Below are 12,562 nucleotides of genomic sequence, written 5' to 3' on the forward strand. Positions count from 1 at the left end.
TTTGCTAAATCCTTGCATAGCATCCATCGCTTGGTACCCTGTACCGATGAGCTATGCTAGGGTTAGTTGAGTGGCGCAGGCTCCTTTGACCAGCTAAAAGCCCTGCATCTGAGCTTTTTAGCTGAGCAGAGCAGGCACAGGTGGGAGGGCAAAAAATGAAGATGTCACCTGTGTGCCGCAAATGATAGGACATGTCTTATTCTTGTCTGTTTTGCAAATACAATAGGCATTTCTACTGATGGGAGTGAGAGAACTGTGTAATGCACACGGCCTGTATCTGTATTCTGCAAATCCACGGTTTGCAGACCAAAAAATGGATGTGGTCGTGTGCATGATTCCTTAATAATATTTTTGCACAACAAAAAATTCTCTAAAATTTGCACGCTTCTAAGTTTAACCTCAGGCTACAAAAGAAGGCTTATGTACAGCTGGAATGCAACATATGATTTTAAATGGATGTCCATTTCAATTATGTAGGGAAACTCTGTAAGTTACGAAGACATGGAAAGTAAAGCTGACGGAGAAACATCACCAAATGAAGTATTTGCTTTGCCGAGGATTCCTTCACCATTCACCGTACCGGACCCTCCGCCTATTTCAACACATACATCCATTAGGAAAGGTCAACGTAACAAAGGAAAGAAAAGCCAGAACATCACCAAATATTCAATAGATTTGTATGTAGAGTTTTTAGATTCATAAAATGCAAATACATTTATATACTAAACCAATTTATCACATATCCCATTTTAGTAAGACTAAGATCTTTTTAAAATATACGTTCATTTTATTATCACACTTTTTGATACATGTATTGTTGTTGGTAGGCACATTTGCATACAGGAATCGCTATTTATATATTCATATTGTACCTCATATATTTATTATAAAAAATGTATAAAAATTAATAAAATCATAAGTTTATAGGATAAAAAAAATAAAAAATTCATACATGCATGAACTCAAATAGCCCAAACTCTACTTTAAGCCTCATTCACACTTCCGTGTCCGTGCTCAAATCCATGAGCAGGTGGTCAGTGATGCATCCGTGAAGTAGTCTGTGAAGGATCTGTGTTAGGTCCGTGTGTCCGTTTTTTGCTGTCCGTGTTGCATCCGTGTTTCACTGACACTGAACAGATGAATTTTTTTTTCAAAGAATCTCTTTTTAATGATCCGTGAAACGTGGATGCAACATGGATGGCATCCGTGGTTTTCACGGGCTCATAGACTATAATGAATGTGATGGATCCGTGAACACAGACAAAATAGAGCATGCATCCGTAAAAAAAAAACTGACCCATGGACTGTGCTAAAACACTGATGTGTGAATGCACATATTAAAATTAATAGGGATGTGTGCTGTTCGTGGAGAACACAAACAGCACATGTCCGTGAAACACTGACGTGTGAAAGAGGCTTTAGAGAAAATACGCTCAACGCTCATGGATTGAGTTACATACTGTACATACACTTACCGGTATGTGGAATTTTCAGTGGAATATGGGACCATCAATTGTTTATTTCCATAGATCAATGAAAATTACGTAACCAAATAGATGGATATTGACCCAAAAAATTGGGGGGAAAAAACAATAATAAAAGAAAACTTTTTTTAAAAAGTTCAAAATTAATCTATATTAGTCTTGCTAGTTTTATTAGTCCATGATTGCTGCCTGGGGTATAGAAGTAGTAAGTACTTACAAAGAGGAAAATAATATAATTGTGTATTTTTTTTTTTTTATAGTAGAAGTTTTTTTATATAGTAGAAGTTTTTTTATATAGTAGTATTTTTTTTTATTAATATATACTCAGAGGAGTGCCATTGTTGACTGTTACTATATAGAAATATTGCCAATATTTTGTAGTTGGTATAATGTTAATATTTTGTTGCTGTTACATACGTATAATGGTGCAGATATATTTTGGTTGTACTTATCTGCCTTCTGTGTAGGTTCTTCAGCGGTGGTTCGCTGATGCCGATGCGGCCTGATAGTCTAGTGTCCAAGTGGCAACTGCACGCCGCCTGTCTGGCCTGGGTTGCTTCCACTCAATGGGGCGTATCTCGGTGTCTCACATGGTAACCCACATCCTCCGACACTTGCCGGCTGCTCAATCTTACTTCTTCTCAGAGGTTTCTCAGTCTCTGGTTTAGGTACACTTTCAGCGTAGTTTTTGGATTAAATCCAACCTCCAAATACTTCTCTTATATCAGATGTCGGTCAACCTCATATATTGGAGGGTTTTAGTGGCAATATTGTGTGCCCATATATTAAAAAAATGCCAAACGTGTTAAGGAGTACTCTTACTCCTTCAACACTGGTTTAGATATTCAGTTAGTGACGCCTTTACTTCTTTTAAACCCCCCCAAATTGGGGGCGTATCAATATCAATCACTTGCACATGTTGATCATGTCCGAAACCATTACTGGATCACGTGTTAAACATATGAAATCCTTTTCAAACAAGCAATAAACATAATTCCTCTTTTTTATTTAATGATAATTAATGTTTGCACAATAGTTATATATACTGTAGAATAATAATTATAACAACCTAATACAAAGAATGATAGAAGAAAAGGTTAGAAAAACGCAACTGCGATTCACTTGCGTTTCTGATGCGTTTTTTCATAAAAGTGAGGTTTTTTGTATATAGTTGTCTTTTTATACATATACTGTATTTATTGTATAACCTTACATTTTATCTATTGATTAATACTACAGATTGTCTAGTGTGTTATAATATATTAATATATCTGCTCCTTTAACTATTACAGAGGTCTCATTCCTTCAAGTTTTATTATATATTGCTGTTCTATACTAATATTTTAAATTATAATTTCTCTTTTCTCATTTCTATTTTTTCTGTTAATCTTCCTTCCCAGATGGCTGATATGTATTGGATGGTGGATGGTAAACATATCAGCCATCTGGAAAGGAAGATGTCAGGAGAGGTGATGGGTCTTCTCTAAAGTCAGTAGTACCATTTCAGTTTGTTTGCCCTCTTCCTGCTACTAACTTATAAAAACAGTTCTTCCTCATGTCAACCAATGTGATCAGCTGTTATTGGTGGAGAAGCTGCCATTCAAAAGTTCATTGTCTCTGCAAGGAATATAAATAATTGCAGGGCACCCATTGTAATGAAGTGGACACCAACTGTCCTAAGAACGTTGTTAGCTTTATAGGAAAAGGGGCCATCTGAACCAGAAGTCAACTTTTGTAAGTCTGTCTCCTCAAAATGACTAAATAGAGTAGGTGTGGATCAAATAAACCCTTCTTTCCCTAAAGATGAAATTCCTTTAGTGAGCACTGATATTTTAATTTGAACACACCAATGACCTAATTTGTATGTCAGATTCCCTCAGGCATATATACTCATTGTGGGTAAAAAAAAGAGGAGGGGTGTTAACTGTGTTTAATCTGATCTTCATTGACAGTCGTATGGGTTCCCTTTCATTATCTGCAGTTATTTCATATCCTTCCATATACTACATAACCATACAGTATGTATCTGGATAACTGAACATTTGGGATATACACAAGTACACGTGACTGATACAATTGGAGGGGAGTTCTTTGTAAAAAAATAAATAAAAATCCACTATACTAATGGAACGTAGTAATGTTTCTGTTGTAATTGGAAAATTAAGTTATGAATTTCTTTGCAGATTCTCCAGATCCACAGAACAGACGGAAGCATCTCCTTGTTTAAGTCTTTTTAAGACGTCCACACCTAAAACCCCTAATCTTTGCAGTTTTGAGTCGTTTTCGACAGTAGTATTTGCAGATCAGGTAAACTGTATGTATCTGAACGGATTACTAGAGGACATAATAAGAATGCCAACTGTTTAAGGGAGCCAATCTTAAGGACAATCCCTACTCATGATGCAGTCGCTGAAAGGAATGCAGCTACAAACACTGGAAAAGTGGTGCTGGGAAAATGTGGTATTACATGGCGCCCAATCAAGTAATACACGTTAGTACGGAGGTCTTCCAAAGTAGGAACCACTTAATATAATAGCTCTCTACTCTGTGTAATAAAATAATAGAGGGGGCAGGGGTCCAGAGAAGGGAATCCTATTTTTTTGTTGTCCATATGGCCTAAAAAGGTATATAGACAAGCATCATACCTGTAACTTTTGGAAATAAGCTTGGGACAATGGCTTGGGCACTTGTCTTTAAGTTCAAAGTCCAAAATGAAATGCACAGAATGTCAATAGCCAGGGTAGGACTTTTCCACTACGCACACCAAGAAAAATCTTGGAACCCCGGAGATCATAGGCTTTCTGCTGACCACAAGTGCTTGGTTGAAAAAACCTGCACACCTGGAGGGTCCTTCCCAGGTGACTGCTAAGATGAGAGTGGGGCTTAGCGAGCCTATGGGGGAAGAGCTTAGTGGGCTGACGGCCACGAGTTAGAGATGCGAGAAGGGTCCCCAAACATAACTTTCGCTAGGACATCGGAGATGCCGGCTCCACCATGCGAACAGAGGACAAGTAACTAACATTTTACCTCCAGAAAACGCTGTAATATGTTTTCATATTTCTCATCTTTTCCAATTATATGTCTTTTCATTTTAGCAAGACAGCTTTACTGCAGCAGATATCAATCCAGCATCACCTGCAAAAGACATTGGTTAGTATCGTTATATGCAACAAGTAATGTTGCAACACATAGCATAATAGACACACTTCTCCTTTCACCACATCATTGATGTTATATATGTGCACCCCCCTTCCAAAAATAAAATAAAAAATGTACATAACGTGAGCACAGTCTGGGATGGTACTATGGGTCTACATTAGCCTCTCTCCACTAGGACACCTTCCAGAAAAGATCTGTCTGGTGATTTTGGTTGAGACATATAAAAACACACAACACATATATAAATACTATTCATCCAATTATATTTAAACCTTTGAATTCTTTTTTAGGAAATCTGTTCCAAAAAATGGAAGGAGATGATGATTTTCCGTTTTTATTTACTTCAAAATCTTCACAAGCCTCAGACGATGACAAAGATGACTTCGGCTTCATGTTACCATTTGGACAGGATTCAAAAAGTCCCATGGAGTTGGAATCTGCTCAAAACAAAACTAAATTTACTTTCTTCTAGGCCCATATTTCTCCTATACTTCAGTATCTATGAGATATCTAATGGCCGTCTCACTGATACAATTTACCTACTGCTTACCTAAGCTGTGTTAAAAACAGAATGTTACATTTTTGGTGATAGAAAATATTATGGCCTGCAAGTTATTGTCATGAAATCAACTACATATGTTTGGCCTCCATTTTACAGTTAATACATAATCTACAGTTTATATATAATTTTCATTACAGAGTTACTTTGTAAATATATTTCATTACATATCTTGATCAGATCCTGAGATTGCAACCTCTATTGTAACTCAGAGCTTCACTCACTTCAGAGCTGAAATCTCACAGCTGGTTTAATGTCAGCACAGAGCTTGCTCTGCTAAATTACATTTTGGGAGTTGAGTTGTAGTCTTTAGGTGCTGCCAATAAACTGTTTCTAATAACAACCAGCTGAATTGTGTTCTATAATAAAAGCTAATACTATACAATTTAATATAATAGCAAGGATCATTACAAGACAATTACTGCAATGTATTTACAGGGTTACCCAACTTAAAGGGCTTCTCCGGGAATTAAGAAAATGAAACTACTTAAATATTACTTTATTATAAATATATTACCAAATACCTTTAATTAGTTATAATGGCTCGTTTTGTCTAGGGAGCAATCATTAGGAAAAATAAAATGGCCATCCTATTAGGACACACAAAACCTGTCCTAATCACACAGGAGGTCAAGTTACTTCAGAGCACTAATGTAAAGAGCTGCCTCATCCACCTCTCTGCTCTACTTGTCAGGGATTACGATCCTGAAGACAGCTGATAAGGTCTTTAGTTGAATCTCTGTAGGAATGGATTTCATGAGGAGACATGAAGTACTGAGAGGACGGACAGGACAGACTGTGGTAATGGAGAGTGCATACAAGGGCTGCTGCTTATTAGCCACACAACTCCTCTCTGTACTTTATGTCTCCTCATGAACTCCATTACTACAGAGATTCAGCTGAAGATCTTCTCATCTGTATTCAGGATCATAATCCCTGATAAGTAGGAAAAGTGGATGAGGCAGCTCTTTACCTCAGTGTTATGAAGTAACTTGTCCTGCTGTGTGATTAGGACAGGCTTTATGTGTACCAATAGGGCGACGGCCATTTTATTTCTCCTAAGGATTGTGCCCTAGACAAAACAAGCCATTATACCTAATGAAAGGTATTTGGGAATATATTTATAATAAAGTAATATTTAAGTAGGTTTATTTTCTTAATTCTCAGAGAACCCCTTTAAAGATGACCTGCCACTTCTCTTAACAATTCTGGAGTATCTTTTCTTATAACTCTATGTTGTGCAATTCCTCTGTTATTCCTGCTAGAAGTTTATGAATGAATTGTGAATGAATTCTAGCAGTCTGCAATGAAGGTCCAGCTGGGTGCTCCAAGTTAAGGTGTGTCCCTGCACAGTCTGACACTATCCAATCAGTACTGCCAGTGCCAGTCTGTTCAGGGACACCCCAGCCCCCCAACTAGTAATGCCAGCAATCTGCAATAATCGATAAAGTTCTAGTAGGAATAATAGAAGAATGGCACAACATGGAGTTAGGCTTATTTCACAGTTGTGTTAGGCTTGTCAAGCAGGCTTTTCTGGCAGGGGAACAGCACGCTGCGATATTGTCTGGCCACCTCTCGGCATGTTTGCCGTGCTGTGGCCGGATCTCCCGTCCCCATTATAGTGAATGGAGCCAGGACGGACTTCAGGCAGCACAGATGTGCAAACATTAGTACGGATCCGGCAGCCTGAAAGAAGCCTTATAGAAAAAGATGCCCCTAATTGCACATAATTAATAAAACAAACATGTCAGGAGAGGTGACAGCTCCTACTTAATGTTTAGATTATGTCTACATTAGATGCAGTTAAACCTTTGTTGTAATAGTATTGTTAATTGTCTCTAGTTTATATTTATATGGCAGCAAATAAATGCATATATATGTTTGCATTACTTCCTCCTTTCCATTGCACGATATGAATTAAATCAGAAATATTAGTATGGGCTTCTTCCTTAAAAGATTTTCCTGAGCCCTGATGCAGAGTGGTGGTCACGCATGCACCCTGTTGCTTCAATCAAACACAGTACAGCTCAGCTATCCCTATCAGTCCCATAGACAGTGAATGGAGTGGCAGGGTACATGCACAACCACCGCTCTGTTCAAATGCCTCCAGAAAGGGAAGCTTAAGACCTATTTTAAATTGATTAGTTTGAATTTTGGTGCATATTCGGTCACTCCCATTTTCCTGAGAGGCCACAACCCTTTCCGGTAGGCCCTTTTCCCCTGTCAGACTAAGTGCAGAAGATGTCTGTAAATCTAGATTTGGTCATTTTTAGGTTTTGTATGTAAACAAAAATCTGAACATCAAGCTTCTGGTCATAGTCATGGCCTCAGCATGCCCTTAAAGTTTCACATAAAGTAGTTGGTTTGGATCCCAGCAATCTGACCCTCACCAATCATACATTTATCAACTATCCTCATATCAGGGAATTGCTTTTAGAAGAATTTCCGAGCATATCTACTATGAGAAAAGGTCAATGATTCTGATAATAGGGGAAATGAAGTCCCTGCCATTACCTTTCATGTCTGTCAGAAGAATGCAGGCGGTCACCATGTATGACAGCTTTAAATCCTCTCCTGTGGGGCAGAGAAACGCAGGCTGTTGTGAAGTAAAATCTGGTGGCCTCATGTTTCACTTGAACTTAGAATTGCTTCATCTCGTGCATTGTATGATTCTAAGAATAGGTAAATATTAAGAAAACAATATAAATGCAATGTGTTTCACACCGAACACTCCATTGTAATGGATATTTGGTTACTTACTTGTTGTTCTAATACACCTACTTCAGTTTTGCATGTTTTACATATAAATAAATCTGTCATAAATACACCTTTGTGTTGTTGAAGTAAACTATAGTAATATGCAATATTTTCAATAACAGATTTAAGTCTAAAAGGGTACGACCACACGGCATGGTTGTGATGTGGCTGCGCTGCGGTCATACCGCGTGGCCGTACGGTCCACAGCTGGCTCATGTTTACAAATGAGGACCACACTGTTTAGTTGGTCTGCATTGATAATGGAGATATTTAAGGTGCCACGCAGCCATTAGCAATGCAGACTCACTAAACAGTGTGTTCTTCGTTAGTTAACAAGAGCCAGTTGTGGCCAATATGGCCACGCAGGACTCGACCGCAATGCAACCGTGTAACAAGCGTAATATGACCACACTGTGTGGTCGTAATCTATGGCACACTTGACCATACCTCAAATCTACATAATACGCAGTAAGAATTAAAGTGAAATACAAAACAATGGGGCAGATTTACAAATACAATAGATGGCGTCTAGACCTGCACCAGATTTATCACAGGGGCTCAGACTGTCTAACTTTAGGCTTAATACACCAGAATTTTGGTGCATATTAGGCTATTCTCATTTTCTTGAGAGGTGACACCCCTTTCCGGTAAGCCTTTGCACTTGTCAGACTAGGTGCAGAAAATGTCTGTAAATCTAGATTTGGCCAGTTTTTGTCCATTTATGATAAGTAAAACCAAAATCTGAACATCAAGCTTCTGGTCATAGTTGTAACGGGGAGCCGGCGACGCGCTTGCCCTCTGCAGCCTGCATCCCGCTAGTGAAGAGGAGCAACCAGAGGGCGGCCGCACACGCTTCCTCCATCTCCTAGGTAACGAGCATGTGGGGAACTGAGCGCCGATATTGATGAGTTGCTCAGATGTTCTGAGTTGCGGGGGACGGGTCATGTGACGCTGGCCATGTCACATGACCCATCAGGAGGACCTATTTAAACAGGTAACCTGCTGGCCACAGGTTGTCTGTGATTGGTCTTGCTACCCTCACCAGCAGTTTCCTATTGTGCATTTCTGTGTTCTTGGACCTTGGCTCTGTTTTTGACCTCGACCTTGTGACCTTCCTGGATTTGACGTGACCTCTTAGCTTCTGACTCCAGATTTTGTTTTGACCACGTTATTGTATTGCTCCCTGTGTACCTGCGTGACCTCCTGGCTTTGTCTTTGGCTTGCCTGACTCTGTTACGGTATTCCTCTTATCTTCTTAGGCCCCTGCACGTATCTAAGCGAGGGACTGACGCCAAAGTTGTACGCTGTCGGTTAGGAAAGGCCGTGCAAGTAGGACGGAGGTGGGGTGGAGTTTAGGGCAGCACTTATCCCTCCCCTCTGTCGTGACAATAGTCATGGCCTCTGCATACCCTTAAAATTTCACATACCTAAATGGAACAATACAGCATCTTTGTCACCTGAGGCCACCCCTATAAAGTACATAATGCATAAATAATATGAAGGACACTATGATCAAATCAGTAATGTTCATCTCTATACTCTCTGCCCTTCCCCTGCTGTGCAGCCTCAAACTGGCCATATCATGTGTAGAGAGGACTCCTGGGCGCTCGCACATAATTGAGAGGACTCCAGGACTAGTTCTCTCTGTGTATCACAGGTTCTGGCAAGATGCTCCTATCTAACTTGGGGACTACACCATTATTAATGCAGTTCCTTCACTAGATGTGCAGGGTCTGTGATAATTTCATCACAGGTCATTTAGATTTCTCCACTGATGATAGGGATACTATAAGGGAGCTGGACAGTAATGTGTGTAATTAGGGGGCAGGGTCTTTGGTTAACTGTGGGCCCCTTTTCTCAAGGGCCCCACAGCAGCTGCATGGTCTGCCTCTATTGGAGGTACGCCACTGGTTGTAGTTCTTGGAAGGAGACGATAGAAAAATGAAGAAAAACGCTTGGTCAGTAAGGTCCAAAACAGACTGGCCACTAAAGGGTTAAAACATAATTTTTCTCAGCAATGCGTTGCACATGTAAACATGGAATCAACACAGATGCCTTTAGCTGCCAAGCGCACATGTAACAGCTCAACCAGTTTTATAACAAATCTGCTGACAGATGCCCTTGAAGCAGACTTGGCCTTTCTGGGATTTATCATTTAAAATTCTCTTAAATCCTCACTTTCCACCCAGTAACATGAAGCAGAAAGGACATAGGACCAAGAGAGAGTACGGGAGCAGATTAGGGAAGAGGAGCAAAAACAGTGTTGCTGGTAGGAACATATAATCAAGAAATAAGTCTGAAAACAAGTATAGGCTGAACCTAACCACATTTTTATATACACTTGGTAGAACAAATATGTATAAAAGTACAGTATCCATAGATGACTATAATGAAGATAATTGCCAAAAGTAGCCCTTTTGACATACATACGCCAACTTTCTCTACGGATACCATTTTATCGACTAAGGGTACTTTCACACTAGCGTTTTTCGGTCCTAGGGGTTCTATACCGGAAAATAACTGATCAGTTTAATCCCTATGAATTCTGAATGGAGAGTAATCCGTTCAGGATGCATCAGGATGTCTTCAGTTCAGTCTTTTTGACTGATCAGGCAAAAGATAAAACCGCAGCATGCTATCTCCGGCCAAAAAAAACTGAAGACTTGCCTGAATGCTAGAATTTTTTTTACATAGGAATGTATTAGTGCCGGATTTGGCATTCAAAATACCGGAATGCTAGATCCATCCTTCCAGTCTGCGCATGCGCAGACCAAAAAAAGGTGAGAAAAAAGAAATGCCGGATCCGTTTTTCCGGATGACATCGGAAAAACTAATCCAGCATTTCAATGCATTTTTCTGACTGATCAGGCATTTTTAAGACTGATCAGGATCCTGATCAGTCTTACAAATGCCATCAGTTGGTATACGTTTTGCCAGATCCGGCAGGCTGTTCCAGCGATGGAACTGCTTGCTGGATCACTCTGCCGCAAGTGTGAAAGTAGCCTAACAAGGTAAGAACATCACCAAAAAGTATAATTTTAATATTTTATTTTATAATGGAAATCAATGGCAGATGTCTACAAATGTAAGGGTATACGTTTGCATCACATACCAAACCAAACCATGAGTAGTGAGCTGTGCCCATTTCATGTTTCCAATTAAGTATAGAAAGCCCATGAAGATGCACGTAGAGTAAAGGTGGATTTAGAGGTGGCAAGAGACCGATTGTCGGCTGCTCGTTCAGTGGGGTGAAGCTCTGTATTTCCATGCAGTGATCACCTCCACAGTATGAGGACGAGGGATCGCTATTGTGTTCGCTCGTCCTCATACAGCTGCATTGTTTCTGGACAGCAGATCGCTGTTTAGACAGCACAATCTGCTGCCCAGAAACAATAATTTACTTGCAGAAACTGTAACGACAGTTTCGCCAGATGAACGAGTATTTTGCTCGTTCATTGGGTGACAAGCTCCAGGAACGTTAGTCTAAATCCACCTTAAGGGTATGATCACATGGCATGGTTGTGCTGTGGTTGCAACATGGCCACGCTCTGGTCGGCTACAGTGGCTCTAATTAAACTAATGAGACTGCACAATTTAGTCGGTCTGCATTGTTAATGGCCGTGTATCATTGCAGACCAACTAAATATTGCAGTGTCATTAGTTTAGAGTTCGCTGCGGCCCGTACGGCCACACGGTACCTGACCCCATGGTGCACAAGTTTGCTGCAAACTCAAGTGTCCATTGTTGCTGCAAGTGGGGCGGCCAGGTACACCCATGGGGTCGCATCCTTAGATAATTCTCAGTTATTAGAGAGGAGTGCTCTATTTCGGATCCTCATCTCTAGGCCAGAACAGAAAACAGTTATATAATTAGCAGCTCTCAATTTGGATGACCTGTCCAACCACTAGATTGTAATGGGCATGGTGTAATGCTTGATTTCCCCTGAGGTAAAACTGCAGGGAAATCGAGTATGTACTGCTAGGGTTTCATACAAATAGTAGCAGATCACTAGATGTCCCAGCAATAGTGTGGGGGCTCTTTGTGATCGGCTTATTGTAAGGGAACCCCTTCTAATAAAAAAAGGTGTTTATCTAAAGTGGAAAACTCCTGTGAGGGCTCATGCTTGCAGCTGTAAAGAAGCGAACTGGTAACTTAAAGTGGCCATCGTAAAAAAGAAAAAAGTGTACCCATGTAGTAGATGGATCAGAATTGACAGAAGGCAGGGCCAATAAAATTAGGCTGGGCCAGCAACACTGTAGTGCAAAATACAACCCCAGCTGAACCAAATACACAGTGCAGCAACACTCAACGTTATCACTATCCTGAGGACAGCAATACGATTGAATGCAGAAGCGCACGTTCTTCTGCCAGTCAAGTTCATAAGTACCAGATGCTCGTAGCATTATTTAATGTTGAGAGCATTAGATCGCTATATACCCAATTGCTGGCCATAAGGAGGTCTTGGGCGGGCCCCTGGGTAACGGCCCACCGGGAAATTTCCATGTAGGGTCTATGGCCAGTCCGTCCCTGCAGCTGTATTACAGCTTTATACGAGCTCCACATTATATGTAACTGTAATATGGCACCAATAATATTCTACGGG

The 12,562-nt window shown here is 40.2% G+C and overlaps 1 protein-coding gene across 1 annotated transcript in view; it reads left to right on the plus strand.

Annotated features, from left to right (window-relative positions):
- C11H14orf39 (chromosome 11 C14orf39 homolog) overlaps positions 1-5,115 on the plus strand; it is a 54,921-nt gene extending 49,806 nt beyond the window's left edge. Inside the window, exons 14-17 of the mRNA XM_044271245.1 lie at positions 478-677; positions 3,668-3,791; positions 4,580-4,634; positions 4,934-5,115. Of these exons, the coding sequence (XP_044127180.1) occupies positions 478-677; positions 3,668-3,791; positions 4,580-4,634; positions 4,934-5,115 (561 nt within the window). The remainder of the gene's footprint in view (positions 1-477; positions 678-3,667; positions 3,792-4,579; positions 4,635-4,933) is intronic.
- Positions 5,116-12,562: the final 7,447 nt, after the last annotated feature.

The sequence above is a fragment of the Bufo gargarizans genome, chromosome 11 (genome assembly GCF_014858855.1).
Source record: "Bufo gargarizans isolate SCDJY-AF-19 chromosome 11, ASM1485885v1, whole genome shotgun sequence".
In the NCBI taxonomy this organism is placed as follows: domain Eukaryota; kingdom Metazoa; phylum Chordata; class Amphibia; order Anura; family Bufonidae; genus Bufo; species Bufo gargarizans.